The sequence below is a fragment of the Orbicella franksi genome, chromosome 5 (assembly GCF_964199315.1).
Source record: "Orbicella franksi chromosome 5, jaOrbFran1.1, whole genome shotgun sequence".
NCBI classification, from domain to species: Eukaryota; Metazoa; Cnidaria; class Anthozoa; order Scleractinia; family Merulinidae; genus Orbicella; species Orbicella franksi.
Window position 1 is genome coordinate 23,384,931 of NC_138149.1, and position 17,470 is coordinate 23,402,400.

At 40.1% G+C, this 17,470-nt stretch overlaps 1 protein-coding gene, 1 long non-coding RNA gene and 1 pseudogene across 3 annotated transcripts; 2 read left to right on the top strand and 1 right to left on the bottom strand.

Annotated features, from left to right (window-relative positions):
* The first annotated feature begins 724 nt into the window (after nucleotides 1-724).
* On the top strand, nucleotides 725-1,790 carry LOC145487245 (uncharacterized). Its single transcript, XR_014049381.1, has 3 exons — nucleotides 725-842; nucleotides 1,068-1,158; nucleotides 1,718-1,790. It is a non-coding gene; the product is annotated as an uncharacterized LOC145487245 (long non-coding RNA).
* A 1,684-nt stretch (nucleotides 1,791-3,474) lies between these two features.
* Nucleotides 3,475-6,253, top strand: LOC145488690 (uncharacterized; annotated as a pseudogene). The gene is made up of 6 exons (XR_014049525.1): nucleotides 3,475-3,740; nucleotides 4,239-4,314; nucleotides 4,646-4,776; nucleotides 5,119-5,317; nucleotides 5,561-5,629; nucleotides 6,045-6,253. The product of XR_014049525.1 is annotated as an uncharacterized LOC145488690 (transcript).
* A 1,211-nt stretch (nucleotides 6,254-7,464) lies between these two features.
* On the bottom strand, nucleotides 7,465-7,977 carry LOC145487873 (P2X purinoceptor 7-like). The gene has a single exon (XM_081466657.1). The coding sequence runs from the start codon at nucleotides 7,975-7,977 to the stop codon at nucleotides 7,465-7,467; it is 513 nt and encodes a 170-aa protein (XP_081322783.1).
* Nucleotides 7,978-17,470: the final 9,493 nt, after the last annotated feature.

Sequence of the window (17,470 nt, forward strand, 5' to 3'; positions counted from 1 at the left end):
ATCTTTATTAACCTCCTATGACATCACAATTTCTTGATTTTATCCACTGAATGGTTTTCGAGAGAATATCGTTTAGTTCGAGATTTTATCTTTATTATACGTTACGAAGTTTCTCAGAGCGTTTTACTCAGGTGTACTCGAACTGATACATTCGTAAACAAATTCGCTAACCTTTCTGCTCTTGTTGCTCAGAAGTTCTTAAAGGAGCTGCGTCACGGCCGCGCATGCGTGTCCGGTCACGAAACAGTTTGAAAGTTTTAGCCTCAAACTTTCAAAATCGTCGAGGAGGACGCTTTCATAACTTTATCCGAAAATATCTTTGCGATCCTAGAGTGGTTTATATTTTTGATAGTTGTAATAACTCAATTGATTGTTTTGGAGTATTTAGATGTAGATTTTGGTTCGCGTTTGAGGTTTAGAGAGTGAATTTTCGTGGATGTTGTTATGTCTTCCCGAGGCGGTCGGCGAACTGGAAGTGGCCGAAAGAAGATTCACGCTTCACTTTCTGAGGGTGTAAAGTTTTGGCAAAGAGGCCATAGAAGGATTTGGTTAGACTGCCAAATTTATTCTTCTTGGGTATCTGCGAAGATTTATTGCGGATATCGAAGCGATTCAGCGTTTGCTGCCCACCTTCTTTCCTTGGAACGACGAAGAAGACAAGCATCTTTCGTTTATTTTTCACGAACACTTTGTGCCTTTGCTTGTGCCGTTTCTCTGGTTATTTCCGTGTTCTAATTCTTTTTCTTCTCAAAAAAGGGAAATTAACACAGCAGAGGCAATTTCAAGACGAGAGAAGAAACGAGACGACGGCCCTTCCGCAAAACGACGGCGCCATGTTGAAGGTGATACATTATGTAAACAAGTTTTCACTCGCAACTTTGAACTTTGTTAGACGAGGAATAAGTAGAGTAGGTGTAGTCGTTGCATTTAATTCATTTGGTCAGTTTTATTTTTACATATTTCCTTTATGGTCTGTTTATTTTTTTGTTTCCCTATACATTTATTTATTTATTTGTTTATTTATTTGTTTATTTATCTATCTATTCATTCCTTTACATGTCACACAGCTGTCCCTCTTGTAACCTCCACTCCAATGAATGGGAAAGATATCTAGGTGTAGTTGCCAGATTTATCATTGGGAGACGGTTATCATGACAGGTTAGTTTGTCATTTATGTTGTTGCAAAAGAGCTGGCTATTTAGAAATATATTGGATCTGTACAATCCAGCTGTATGTAGTTTAACTGGGTTTAGTATATATCTACTAGCATTCTATCACGAATGCCGTTGGCTGATTGGCTATGTTGTTGTAAGGGTGGATCTGTCATCCATGCCTGCTTTGATCAGTAAGGTCCAGTCAAGTAACTGATGTCTTTTCAGTCATGCTGCCCTCTACATGTTACCTTTATTATCCAGATATACAAAATTCCCTTTCTGCTTGGCGACTTTGTCAGTGATGCTCAAAATGTAATGTTCTGTGAATTGCATATATATTTTTTTATATATCATCTACTGTTTTGTTTGTCTCAATGAAACATTGAGTCTGACCAACTGCACATGTATGTGGTTGAGCCAATAATATATATATATATATATATATATATATATATATATATATATATATATATATATATATATCTATATATATTGATACAGGTATGCATGTTTGAAGTGAACGTATGACGAAATATGTTTTGTGTTCAACTTCTTTGTTGCAGTGAGGATGGTGATGTCGATATTACAGGTATATCGGCTGATTTTGATGCAACAGGCGCCTCTTCTTTTTGTGTCGATGTCATATGTGCGGTCAAGAATGACTCGGTCATTATGAAAGGAGATGCTGACAAATATCGTAATTCAGATGAGTCTGACAGTGAATCAAGTTGTTCAAGTGATTCAGATGAAATGACTTGGAGGTAAATGATTGTTTGTACTTGGCAACAGTTAGATACATGTACATCTGGTCACCTTTCTTTGACAATCAACACTATGGGAAAATTATTTTCAAAGTTGCTCATTGCCAATGATCACTATTACTATAAAAGGCAGTGTGCAATATAGACCACATTAATTTGATTAGAGGTGGTTTTATCATGAAATGTAGCATGATAATAATTACGCATATGTGTAATAATTGAGAGCATTGTTTTAATAGTTACTTTATATTGCAGAGGAGCACTTCCTCTTCAAGAGGCTCTAATTGAGCTCAATGAAGATCCTCCAGAGGACAGTGGAAGTGATAGCTCAGATATTGAGGACTTGGGATAATATATGCACTAGCAAATTATTTATCAAAATAATTTTTTATCTCCAACCAAAACAGAAGTTGTCTAACTAGAAAATTGCACTTGAATCAGAAAGCAATAATTTTTATTGATTATATGCAAATGTTAATGTTCTCGTCAGTAAAAACACACAACAATAGTTCTTAGTAAGCCTTGTAAATTATTAATTTGCTATTATAGTGTATTTTTGGCATTATGATTCTGCCATATCTTTTTGTAGACTTAATCCCATAAATAATTGATAATAAAATGATCCTTTAACATTTTTTTTTAAATCTATAGGCTTGTAATGCAGGAGAGAGAAGATGGAACCAGTGATGAAGATGATGTGTTGCATGCCATGACACCTTTAGAAATGGTCAGAGATGAGCCACTTCCAGTTACACCCACTTTAAAGAACGCTGATCCAGTACCTGGTGTATCAGCTACAACTGTTATTACACTGCAGCAACAAGTACGGCAGCAACAGTCTCTGCAACAGCAGCAACATTTGCTACAACATCAACAGTTGCATTCCCAACAGCAACAGCGGGAGCAGCAGCAACCACCACCACAGCAACTGCAGCCACCACCACAGCAAGTCCAACCACCACCACAGCAATGGCAGCCACCACCACAGCAACTGCAACCACCACTGCAGCAACTGCAACCACCACTGCAGCAACAGCAGCCACCACCACAACAGCAGCAGCCACCACCACCACCACCACAGCAACAGCAACCTCCAACACCACCACAGCAACAGCAACCATTAGCTACCCTAAACTAAGCAGGCTGGAGGAGCAGGCTTCTCTTACTGAAGAACTCGCTTTAGTCAGACAAACCAAAGTTATTTGTTCTCTGGATTTACTCCTGGATTTGTTTAAGACCTGTTACCATCCTGGTTGTTGTCAACCTCTCATGCCAAAACACCATCTTATTGGCCCAACAGTAGTTATAAATTGGACATGCACTCATGGTCATAAGGGAAAATTTTCATCATCTAAAGATATCAATGACATGTATGCCAATAATCTTCAGGTTGCTGCTTCGATTCTTCTCTCTGGAAACAACTTCTCTAACATTGAAAGGATGTGCAGTTTCCTTGGTCAGTCATTCATCTCAGATTCTACATTCTACCGAATGCAGCGTCTGTATCTGGTCCCCTGTATTAATGAATGGTGGAACTGGCACAGAGACCAACTAATTGAGGAGTTCAAAAGTGTGGAAGTGGTGGTCTGTGGTGATGGCCAGTGTGACTCCCCAGGACACACTGCCAAAAACCTGTGCTATTTTCTAATGGAGCTTGTAAGCGACTACATACTGGATGTAGAAGTTCGGGATAAACGCCATGTTGGGCTGGCATCCACAAATATGGAGAGACAAGCTCTACAAAATGGTCTTCAAAGACTACGCTTCTCCATAAACGTAGTTGAAGTTGTCACTGATGCCTCAACGTCAATAAAAAAGATGATTGGTAAGATACAATTTACATGTAATTTAAAGTGTTCATGGTGTTTGCAGTTGATTTGCCAAATCCATGCTCATTCAAAAATTTATCGGACTTGTCAGTTCTAAATAATTTAAATGTTCAACTATTACATAGTATATAGTATTATTGCAGCCACTATCTACTTCGTGAGCAACAACATATTCCAGGTGAAAATACTTGGCTGGAAGAAAGCACAGTAATTATTATGTTAGATTCACAACATTCATACTTGTACACAACTGGTGTGAATGGAGTAGGGATTGAATGTTATTATATGACATGTTTGACATTGTGTAGCTGTGGTTTATCTCCATACTCTGAAATTAGAAGGGATTTGAATCTGTTTTTTTTCGAGGGGGGGGGGGCTGGGGAGGGTGTTAGGTAAGAAGGTCATTAGAAAAAATTCGTTTCATGGTAGATGTATGGATGAGTTATGGAACTGTTTGAGTCTATTAATTTCTGGTTTGTTATGGTTTGTACCAGCTGACAATTTCACAGCAGTGTTCCACAGCCTTGATGTTTGGCATAAAGCCAAAAGTATTCGCAAGTGCTTGGCAAAGGTATAAAAATTAATATAAGTGGTGTTTATCTTTTAGGCGACAGTTCATGAAGTAAGGTGTATATCATTTTGGTGATCTGTACATGACAGTTTGCCATCAAATCCACATGCTTGCACAAACTTTGAGTGGCATTTAAGCACAGTCAATTTTAACATGCCCTTTACGTGTATTTTTTGTTTGCTGGACATGTGAGACATTTTCGCTGTAGATGGATCCTACACTATATTAAGCATGTAATGGCATTTTCACCACGTTAAAAATTGTTCCATTTTGGGCTTTCCTAGTACACCTTTGCTAAAAGGGTGACTAACATGTATGTTTTGGTTTCCGGGTTGGAAACCTGAAAAATATGGGGAAAATAGAGACCTGGTCTGGTCATATCATAAACCACTTTTGGTACTCTGCCAGCATTTGCAAGTCAACAGCTACAACAAGTGATGACGAAGCTCTGAAAATAATGAAGGTGATGCTTCTCCCTTGTATGGTAGATTTTGTCAATTTCCCTCAAATTGTCAATACACAAAAACAATGTGAACGCTGAATTAATCAACATGCCACGAACGTGGGGTAAAGAAAACATCTGAGTCCCCAACACAAATCGAACCCATGACCTCCCGGACACTGGGTGGGTGCTGTATCCACTGAGCTACAACAACCCTTGGAGAGCAAAGTCATTTAACTGAGTTTATATGTGACAGGCATTCTGCATACTGCTTGGACCAGCACTGTCGATATACACATTCATTACTGACACAGGTTCAATGAAAAATTTTATCTATCTAAACTGTATTACATCTTTTTCTAAGATACCTGGTTTGGGATACTACATCATGTATGTAATGAACACGAGTGGGTGGGTGGCAAATGTGGCCATGGAGATTTGGTTCCAGAAGAACATAGTCTTGCATGGTTCGACCGAAGAGATAAAGACTTTGAAGCTTTGCAGAAAATAGTGCTAGAGCCTCAACTCCTTGCTAGCTTCAAGTTTTACGTGCGATTCAGGTAACTGCACGTGCACTAATAATATGATGGTGAGATATATCTTTATATTGGTATGTGTAAGAGCCTACCCATAATGTGTTACAAGACATTTAATTCATTGTCTTGTTTTTTTTTAATAATAGATCAATAACAAGTAACAATACAAAAACACAGAGATCAATAAACAAATGCAATCTCTATGACATAGAACAAGTTTGTCATATCAGCGTCCTTATTGGTGATTTGTATGTCCTATTCTTTCAGACACACAGGCAGTCTTGAATGTGCAAATAGCCTTTCATTGGTTTACACTCCAAAACGTTGTTCGTACAGGTTTGTAAAAGAGCAGTGTAATGATTATTGCAAAAGATTTACTTTTTGCAGATGATATGGGAAAACATACTGGCATTCACAATCAGCATAATCAGCATGTACCTTGCATGCGTTCATCTTCAATCTAAAGCCTTAAAGTTCTGCCTTTGATTTGTAATTTGTAATGGCTCTGACAGATTTACTTTTACAGCCTTTCCTGGTAACACTAAGTGTGATGTTGAATAATGCAATGTTTTTGCATGTGTGTGATATGACATTGTTCAATGATCTAATAACATGTTCCATAGAAAGCTGGTCAGACTTGCAATTGCATGAGGGAATTGGCTGTATGTGAATTTAGACTTGATGTAGTTGTTATCATTAGGCAACTGTTGAAATGAAAAAAAGCTGTGTTTTTCTTCTCTCATTTCTTTAGCTACAAAGTGTACAAAGCTAGGAAGCAATTGGCTGCAATAGATTGGAACTTTCATGTGAACTTGGAAAGAGCCACCACCAAGACTGGCGATGTTATAGTCACAAGGAAATACAACCAGCGGACAAAGGAGTGGAACTCCAAGGTTGTCAAAGTAAAGAAAAAATATGACTACATTCCATTGCTAATGGGGAAGGTTCTGAGAACAAGGAGCGAAGATGTAGACATAGTAACCCGACAGGTTTCACTAAATGAGAGCGATCCTGCATTACTGGCCCCAACCATTGTAGCAACACCTGCTCCATTATTAAAGGAGCTCTTCCTTGCAAGGAAGAGTAGATTCAAGCCTTCAGATGACTGAAGCTATAATTTCTGACTTGGGTTTTAGTGCTTTTGTTACAATCTGCCACTGTGATATCTGGCTCCAGTTGTTCAAAGGATGGAAAAAGGCATGTTTTCCTAAATATTCTGATAGCTATCTACCATCCCATTGTTTATTGGTTACTCTAGGGTAACAATAGTCCCTGGATTAGTTACACACTTTATGGATAGCATTTTATTAAAATAAAATTCGTCCTGTTTACAATCTATTGTCTCTTTTTGTGTGTCTGGAGCCATGGAAACAGTTGTCTTTCAATACTGTAAAACAATAAATAATTTTTATAGTACACACTTCAAATCCAAGTGGCCTCAAACACACAAAGTGTATATTTTACACTATGTGTACAAATATTCTCTCATTTCAGTAACAATAACAGTCTAACAAGCATTGGCCTTCTTTATGTAAAAGTAGCAAGTACATGAAGTGGTGTGGTTGGTGAATTTTTTTAATCTCAACTATGTATAGAGCATGCAGCTTTAATTTCAGCATAACAAACAAAAACCTATCCTGCATGTGCAATGATAAATAGGAAAACTACGTGCTAAGATAAATAAACAAAACAAAACAAAACAAATGCAGCCTCCACTATTCTAATTTATTTTTTGTGGGCTTTTCTGAAAGAGAAAAGAGCTTGTTATTTGAAACATTCTCAAAACCTCAAATTCTTTAGCTTTGCAACAACTTGAGAGCAAAAACCCTTACAAACTGGGGTTTATATGGGTTAAGCACTGATAAAACAAAACCAATTTAAATTATATTGCTGAACAAAGCAACTGGGAAATTTACTGTTTCATAGTGTACAAAATCAACTGTCAAATTCTAGCAGTAAGTTTTGTTTTTTTCTGTAACTGGAGTGATAAATTTACACCTCAGGTCACAACCCAAGATGCTGAGAACACCAATTTCATGTTTACCTGATAAATTCAGAATAATGTCCTCATTCAATTCTTTGATAGAACAAGATAATATTTGGTCTCTCAAGAGGAGATTTGCTAACTTTGAGGATGGGAAAAGAGCTAAAATCTAGAATTCCACAGCGGCTTAATCAGCCCGGAAACCCATATAAACACCAGTTTGTGATGGATAGTGGCGACGTATCACAGTCACCACACAGGAAGGACGGACCTTTCTGTTTCCTTTTCCTAAATAGCCGTATCGATCTAAAACATACTGGCGATATGCTGCCTTTCTAAAGGCACAGGTGCTGTTGTCGTCGCGGTCGTTCCTGATGTCACCCTTATTTTTGATGGCTAACTGGAGGACATCAGGATCTAAGCAGAGTTTGGAAAATCTGCTGTGAGTAGTCACACACCGCTGTGCACAACACTTATTTTCAACCTCCTGGGGCATTATTTGGCATACCCCACACTTGCACCAGGGTAAGGTTGCTGTGTTACCGGGGGGAGGGCCAGGATCCGGTGTGGCTGCATCTGAGGTGCAAGCCATCAGTTCTTCTGTCGAAGTGCCAGGGGTGGTTGAAACACTTCTTTCATTTGTTCCAATTTCATCATCAAGGTCATCCTCCATGTTCAAGAGGCCATGGATGTAGTCCATGCTGCCTATTACCCTGCGCAAACTCCTGATGCATAGTCTAATTACCATTGCTTGGTCCAAGTGTGAGCAATAGAGGAACAAGTACAATACTTTGTGGAGATCATGATGAGTTTAGGCCTTTGATCTCCTACAACACAGAGCGAAATTATCACTTTTGCTGAGTATTGGGGAGGGCAAGGGATTGAAACTTGAATAAGCCTTTGAACAAGCCTTTGAATGAGTGATTTTGAAGTTCTAATATTTTCTGGTCTATTACATTATGTGGTAATGAGATATAGTTTATAGTTTATGTATCAGCTTACCTTCACATCATTGTTTTCCTTTATTCTTTCTTCCTCTTCACTAGGCCTGTTTTCAGCCTGATAAGGCTCAGGTCTTCTTTGCGTTCTTGCTGAAGGTGTTGTTATACTTCCACCAGGCTATAAGAATAAATGATACATGTAAACAGTTCACTGACTGAACAACAGCAAGACATTTTCTTCCAAATAAACCCTTCCAGTACACTAGAATCATCTAAATGAATGAAAAGGTTCTAAAATGTAAACACGTGGATGCTAGCGGCGTTACAAAAGCCACTTATTTGCATCTGGCTGAATAACACTGGTGTTCCTTGTCATGAACCTCGTGCAAAGCAAGCTTACTTATAAAATGAACTAAGTTCAGAAAGAGAAAGAAAGGGAGCAGAATATAGTTATACCATTCGTGTTCAGCTTCCGTTAGCCATTTCAAAATCAAGTGCACAAATCAAAGAAATCTCACCAGATTTCGACATGGTTTTGCTGTCGATCCACACGAGCAGTCGCTCCCACATGCGACACCCTGTCTTACAAGGGCAGCCACGATTTGCGTTCGCAGTACGTTTTGTGGAGCAATTACTCTTGCATGAACAGGACATGCGATTGTCCTAAACAAATGAAATAGCTGACGTGAGAAGTGACCGATCCGTCGCAGAATATGCCTCGAAAGGACGAAAATTTAGACAACGGCTAATCGATATCGAAAGAAACTCACCACTGCAGTCTCCCTTGCCCCTTCAGCGTCCATTATTTCGTATTAATTGCGTCTCTCTTCAACAAAAATCGATACTTACAAAAAGTACTACACCAAAACAAGTGAAAAGCCTCAAAACGTGGACAAAGAATGGCTATATGCGGGCAAAATTTTCGCATCTCGCAAAATTCAATATGGCGACTACTTGTGAATCGTAATGGAGTGGGGCCAAATGTTGCACATGCGCAGGTAATGACGCAGCTCCTTTAAGTTCGTGCTGGGATTCTACTTGCTTCACGATCACGTCTTAAAATACGATGACGCTTTTGAAGATGCTTTTTATCAAGCTGAAGAGTTGATAGTCCCGGTTGATGGCTCCTTTGGTATAACATGATTCTTGATAAATTCACTCAAAATGTTCGTTCGTAAATTGATCTCTCGTAAGGCTTGCAGACCGACCCGTTGCGAAAACGCTGAAAAGGTCCTTTAGTGTTGGCCTACCGCGAATGGTGCGTTCGTTTGTATGTGATTCCATCGCCCTAGAAATCAAGGAATCCGTGCTAACTTTTCACGACGGCAACTTCTGTAAATTCCATGTGCTGTAAGCATAAGTGGGTGACGCATGCGCGTTAAAGACCAGACGGCGATTTGTGACTGAACGAGGAAAAAAAAAACCGGAGCCGAAATTTAAACCCAGGCCTCACTGCCTGGGTAATGAACATCTTCCGATACCCTGCCCATCAGAGAGCTGGTTTAGTTTTAAGAAATCAATTTCCATCTTGTGATTTTGGATTGGTCTTGGATTCAGCCCTGGTTAAAAAAGAAAAAAAGTGAGGGTCATTCATACACGACGATGCGAAAATAACTTCGCAGTTGAAAAAGATTTAAAAAAAAAATAGAAATGAATATGCTTTGGACTGCAAGTTCTACTATAAAATCGCCAATGCAGGAAAACTGGAAATATGAGTAGACTTTGGGAAACGAGAGGGGGAAAAGCGTCATCCAAACAGTCCTATCCATGGGATGATGATGATGATAATAATAATAATAATAATAATTATGATAATAATGTTTAATAATAATAATAACGATAATAATGTTTAATAATAATAATATTTAACGAGGGAACCCAACTCGCCATAGCGGTTTTCAGTGGGGCCCTCAAAAAAAACAATAAATAAATAAAATACTAAGAAAGATCGCTGACCTATTAAAATCTCGCTTGCTTCTGGGAAATAATTTAGGAATTTAGTGGCACGGTAGCCAATCAGATTTGATATGGCCGAATTGTGGGAGTTTTGGTGAAAGCACCAACTTTGGCACCGCGATAGTAATTGATAAGCCGATCAATTTCAGGTGTGGCGTCCACCGTAATTCTTCCAGGAGAGACACTTTAAGACCCACAGGGGAGGGGTGGGTAGCATTTGACCTTTGCGGGGAAATTAGTATATCCTTTGGGTAACGACTTGGATATCGATCGAGGGGAAGCCTCACTGTTTAAAATATTTTTGAGTCGCTCGTATAGTGGTACCCTGAGTAGCCGGAGAACTTTAGAAACTGGACAGGGTCAGTTGCTGCGCACATGTCAGTTTTCGACTGAAACTTGAAAAGTTCCGGTGGAATTTTTCAAGATTGTGCAGTTGCCAAATTCAAGATGGCGTCGAATAGTGGAGGGATCCAATGAGGGAAAAAAAAAATTCCGCTCGAAAGCGAATATTTAGCAATGTAAAAGGAGCCAGAAGAGCTAAGAAGGAGTGGGAGAAATGTCACAAATCCATAATGGTGGCCAACACTCTAACAGATCGCGAGAGCTCCACTAGATCGGGGAAAATCCGGTGCATGCGCAGTCGTGAATATGAGAAAACTTTCGGTCAACATTCTTTTTATTCTTTTACAAAGCATTGTGCAAAAGACGCTTAAAAGGATACAGTTTTAATAAATTTTCAGCTTCTCTGGACGATGTCTCAGGAATACAAAGTCTTCTGAATTATATTGAAATGGTTTCCAGTATCCATTTGCCAAGAAAACAAGTATTAAAACGGCAAAACACAGTTATATAAACTAATTTAAAGGTTGGAAGGAAGGCCTTTTTAGGCTGTTGAAAATTCGTGCAATTAGACTTAGATAATTAATTTTAGATGGAGACATTCTGTGGCTGTACGTTTATCTCCCTGGATTTGTTATAATTAAAAGTTCCCTAGGGTTATCCCGCCCTAGAGTATTATGCAAACCAAAATATAAAAAATGATATGGTAGACTTGTTATGTCATTAAATGTCGTCAATAAGACAGAGAAGTTCACAGTAAAGATTCTCTGCTTCAAGCGCGTTTTTGGGCATCCTAACATCGTTTTCGTTCATTAAGATTCTCGCAAGCTCTCTAAAACTGTCGGAAACATTATCTTCAGGCTCCTCACAGCAAACGTCCATCGCAACTTCCACTTCTTCTTCTTCAGGAACTTCATTGAGATATGATGACTTGCCATCAGCTTCAGGTATAAAGTAAAGAACATCTGGCCGTCCAGCAGGTGAATCTTCATTTTTGGAAGGACGAATTTTATGGAGGTTCCAATGCTGAGCAACTCGTTGCAGTTCTGCTCTTAAACCAGGCATGAAACAAAATTTCAAACACTGCATTTGAATATAATTGTCATCATTAAGCAGACCTTCATCCCTGAGATCTTTAAAATACGATATCCACCAGTCACTCTCGGATTTTCTTAGAAATGCCCACCATCCTTCAATTCGTTGATTTGAGACGGATTTTCCACACCGAAAGCTTTTGTCTCCCCGAAAGGCGTCGGCTGCTTTGCGCCTGAAAAAACGCTTTATTGCAGCGATATTGACATTTTCTGTACCGGCATCGCCACGACATATCCGAGGAGTTCCCCAACTTGCACCACACAGTCGAGGAAATATTTTCTAACAATGAGAGGATTGTTGTTTGACGAACCAACCTCAAGCCATAAAATACGACGACTATATCCGTCGATTGCGCCATGGATGCAAAAACCGAAAGGCTTCAATTTGTCGTACCCGTCAATCTGCCAAATGTTGTTTGGTCCTTTGCTGTGATATTTCCTTCTCTTCAACTTACGTTTTGAGCGACGTTCAACACCGTCTGGATGCAACGTTTTAAGAGTTGTTCTCACAGTTTCTCTATCCGCCACCAACCCATAGTCGGTTCTCAGCCTTTGGTGCATTTGGCGGTACCAAATTAAGGAATGAGGCCATGGACCGAAAAACCAACGTGCACCGCAGACGGGGCCGTAACCTAACGAGCCTGCTGCGTCAGTATAAAGGTGACGTTTAGCGGACGAAAGCCAAATATAATCCAAAAAGAAAGATTTACCATTGAATGATTCTAAGAAAGTAAGCCAAAGGCGAAGATATGCTTTTGTGTCACGATTAAGACGGATAAATTGACACGTGTGTTTAACTTCTACAGTTAAATTAATTAGACGACGTAAAAAGGTTCTACCCGGTACAATTGCAGAGTAAATAAAATTAAGGAGACCAATGAAAGATTGTAGTTCGGTCAACGTAACCGTCTTTCTAGGGAGAAATTCCCGAATAAGCGCACGACATTTTACAAGCTTGTCTTCCGGAATCGATGCTTCAATTTCAATCGTGTCTAATGGGGACACCTATGTCATCACATGTCTGAAGGAATGCTCTTGAATTATTCGCGCACGATGAAAGAGGCTTGCTGACGATTAGAAAGTCGTCTAAAAGGTGAAGAATTTCCGCTATTGAAGCGAGCTATCCGTTCAAGAGCAGAGCTGAAAGATTAGAATATTTTGCAGAAACTGGAGGGCCCCATGGCGAGGTTTCTATCAACATAAAATTTATCACGCCAGCAAATCCCAAGCAAATTGTAATGGGTAGGGCTGACCGGAATCAATCGAAAAGCATTTTTAATATCAGTTTTCGCTGGCGCACAGCCCCTGCCTGTGCGCCGAACTAACCTAATCGCATCTTCGATATTAGCATGATGAACACTAGACGAAATTTTTGGAATATGAAAATTGATGGAGTGCCCTTCTGGAAAAGACAATTGATGAATTAGGCGGAATTCCCCGGGTAACTTTTTAGGAATTAATCCTAACGGGGAGATGTGAAATACTGAAAACGGCCGAGTATGAAATGGACTCACTATTCCTGCCCAGGTGAATTTCTTTGTCAAGTTTGTCGTCAATGGCCTTAGGATTTGTAATGGCGGATAAAAGATTTGTAGATGAAAAATTCTGACGAGGTCCAACATAATCAGTGGAAAAACCAAAACGAAAGCCGGTGAGTAGGTATTGCTTAGAGCGAGCGGGGTGTCGCTCAAGGAAAAACTGTAATCTATCAACTTTACTTGATGTTGATAGTGGACGAGACAGGGTGGGGTGCAGCGGTGGATTTATTAGATGCAAATGGTCCCGCTGATCGGGACACAATTTTTGGCGGATTTGATTGCTGCCGGCAGGGAAATGTACATTGGTTAACGAGATGTTGAGTCCCACATTTGAAACATTCGTGTTTGAAGTTGCAGTCTGAACACCTCTCCCCACCGGTGAAATTTCCAGCAGAACCCAGACGGAAAGGGCTACCTAGAATTTCTGTGGTGCGATTCCGGTGAAACTGGCGCATGCAGGGGCCGTTCTGTACATGTGGTGCTCCTGCAACCACAATTCTCAATGAATTTGGTGCCAAGGGAAAAATGTTCTTTTTTGTCGCAAAAAGCGGAAATTTTCGTCATAATAATGCCAGTAAGCGCTCTTAGTTGCCAGGTCCCACACTGTCTCGTTAGGTTTCATTAAGGTGGATGCGTCGTTTGGAAACCGCACCGTATAAATCGCTGCAAAGGTTTGAAAGGCTGTGATCCATTGATCTATCGTGGCTATAAGTTTCGGTTTTTGTGATGGCTTGAGACTTACAACCGGCCGATCCGTGGATGACGACGCCTGAACAACAAAATTGTACTTCGAATCGTTCGCATATGACCTCTGTAACAGTGTCTCAAAATCGACATATTCGTTTGCCCAAATTTTTGACTGAATTTTGTCAGAGATTTGAGAGGCCAGTGGAACAGTCATCTGTTTATGCACAAGCTCAGGCCGGTCTCTAACCCCGACCAGTGGATCGGATACAACAGATACATTATGAGCGGTAATATTGTCATTGTTCTGATTAACTGAAGGTAAATTTTGCTCATCCGTGATGTCCAGAATTACATCTGCTACTGACCCCTGTGCACAAGCAGCTTGATTAGAGTCCACCTTGCAGGAATCTGCTGGAACCTCCGAGAAAAGCCCCGCCACTTTTAGACCTTCAATCACAGCGCCTGAGATAATGGTCGCTATATCCTGAAACGGTGGAGACTGTTGGAGAGGTTGTGAACTGGCCAAAGGAACCCGCTGGAGTTCGCTTGGATGGGCAACCTCGGGTACTGGATGGGTTGGCCCTTGGGTCACTGTCGATAGAGGTGTTATTCTGGCCCGTTTGGAATGCGGAGCTCCTTTACTACAATCCTGGCCATAAGTTGTTGGGACACCTCCCCTATTGCGCGCTTAAACCAACGATTTCAACTACGTCCTTGACGTTTCAGAAAAAAAAAAGATGAATAGAGGCAAGTATAATTGACTCCCCTCCCCCCTAGCAACGTTGAAAAAAAAATGAAGCTATTCTGGAGACTAGATCGGATGTGGTAAAAAAAGACAAAGGGACAATAGAAAGTGGTTAGACGGTTAGATAAGATAAAATTTTATTGTACACTCCTTAAAAGGTTTTTCAGTGAACAATATAATACATGAGGTGACATAAGTACAAAGTACACTAAATATATGTTATGTATGAAGTACCACAAATTAAAAAAAAAATTAAAGAAATAAGAAAAATTTAATTTAAGAACTCGCTGAGAAGCTTTGTCTTCAGAGTTTTAAAATTTGCATGACTCTCGCATAGTTTTAAGTCTTTGTCTAAAGAGTTCCATAGTTTTACTATTCTATAATAAAAAGATCTCTGACCAGCAGTGGTTTTGCACAGGGGAATATTCAGTTGTTGTGAGTTTCTTGTGGTTCTGCTTGATATTTGTTGCCTTTTGACAAATTGTGATGACAGATAGGTCGGGGCATAGCCCGTCATGCACTTAAAAGCGAAAACAGCGTTTCGGAGGTAAAGCTGCTTTTTTACAGGAAGCTACCTCAAATTCTTAAGTGATGGAGTTATATGGTCAAATTTATATGTACCACTAATTATCCGAGCAGCGAAGTTCTGAACGAGTTCAACAGTTGTGTTGGAACCGAATGTGATTGCTGGAAAATCTATCTTATCGTCTCTTTAGATGGAGAATACAGTTCTAGGAGGCGAACAGTTCTTGAAACGTGGCTATTCTGAAGCTATTGTCAAGGGTTTTTCTTCAAGATTTTGATCAACATTGACAGGGGGAGGGGGGTAGGCGGGCTTACCCGGTCTTGGTCTTAAGAGAGGCTGCCTGTGAAGTCATCTGCCGTGAACTGTCCCAACACTTGTGACCAGGATTGTAGCTTTTGAAGACTTCGCGTGGCGTTTCTGAGGGCGTGTGCCCGACGCAGATGAAGCAGTAGGGACGATATCGACTCTCGTTTTTCCACGGGTCATCATATTGTCTACCAAAGTGGAGGAACGGAGAAAAGACAGCATGTAGCTGACAGGGGAAAGTTATATGACGAAATAACGAAAGCAAAAACAAAATAGGCGCTGGATCAGGAGGGTCACTCAATAAACCCAGCAGGTACGCGCGCCTCCAAAGTGGTTAGGTACAGCAAAAAATGTGAAAGTCGATAAACTATTAAAACCGGCCACATGTTTGGCAGGCTCACAAATGCGAAGCCGCCGCTAGGAACATGTTATAATGTCTGAAAATGTGGAAACAGAAGTTCCATATATATATTTATGCATGTGCTTAAACCTGCCAGGGGAAATAACCGAGACCTAAATTAAGCTGGGGACCCAGTTAGCTGATCCGCCTTGGGTGACAATGAAAGTGAAATAGATCTCAGAGCGCATAAAATGGCACCCCTGTAACTCCTGTAGAGGGCAAATTGACCCTTATGATTGAGGTGGATTCCATCTCTGCAGAGTACGGGAACATTATGCGTACCAAGCCCTTTGTGGAACCAAAAAGTAACAAAAGGTAGCGTCTCTAAAACTACGCTAAGGTACCGATCGAGAAAGGGGAAGTGATCATTGTAAGATGGGGTATTCCGTGGACAGAGAGCGCGGTCAATAGTTTGACATACCACAATGAATTTCACGCCATATTGGGCGTGCAGGAGCTGCACAAGTGACTCTATCTTAGAGCCCACGCGTTCGGGTCTGGCCTCGTTAGGGCTTAGGTCATTCGAACCTAGCTCTAGAATGACTATTTCAGGTTTCTAGAAACATGTCACGTCTTATACCGATCGCTGAAAGCGAGGCTAAGTTATTTCCCAGTGAAACTCGTGACTATTACTAATGAATTCGCCATTGTCATCGAAGTCACAAGATTGTCTTGTGATGGTCTTGTGATAATTGTTCAATCAAGTTTGTACTTTGTGTTTGTCAAGTTTGTACCTGTCCCCATTTAGTTCGACCCTTCAGTACTCCCAGCCATTCCTCTTTATCTTAAACCCTTGGTTGAAAATTCACACTCAGATTAAAATAACGCCGGAAACGTGGGTAGAAGCCATAAACGCTTTTATGTACTGAAAAATAAATTTTATTCGTAGATATTTTTGCTTGTATACAACTAAGTGGAATTTATCGTGTATAAATAAAGTGATTTATCTATCCATCTATCTTTACATAATAACCCAAGTAATTCTCCCATTTTGATTGGTTCTCGCCTATGATCTATTAGAGGACAGACGCACGATTGACGTCATCATTACACAGTTTTCCCTCTGTGTTTTAAAATGGCGGAAAGTTTTGAGAATTTGGGCCAAAGATAAGCCGGTACAAAAATGCCTTGTCGAGGAACAGGAGAAGCAGGAAGAAGAAAGATAAAGCCATTTCTTTTTTAGAAAATGCCTCAGAAAAAATACTCGAGCATTCTTAGTCGTCAGACTGTCGATCGAGACTAAACCAAGCACAAAATTGGCCTTGGTAAGCCAAGAACAATTGCTTTATCTCGAATTTAACATAACCAATAAACAAAATGTTTATGAAATTAATTTATTTAAAAAATTCAACTTTTCTTAGTCTCAAAATAATTGTTGACACACTGATTGATGTCAGGAATGAAACATCAAAACATCACTTAAAATCAGTTAAAATTAGCGCATAACCTTGCTTTCCGATGCGAATGTTTCAGTCCGTTTGAGGGCACAGCAGCGAACAAAGTACAGCTCACTACAGCTCACGGCCAACTGTATCGCAGTTTAAAGGTGTCTCCGACACTATTTCAAACTGATTCAACCACAGAGGACACAAATTTCCGCCGTCATTAATACTCCTCGAATCGAATGGCCTCCAGTTGACCGCAACCGCAAGTTTTCCGAA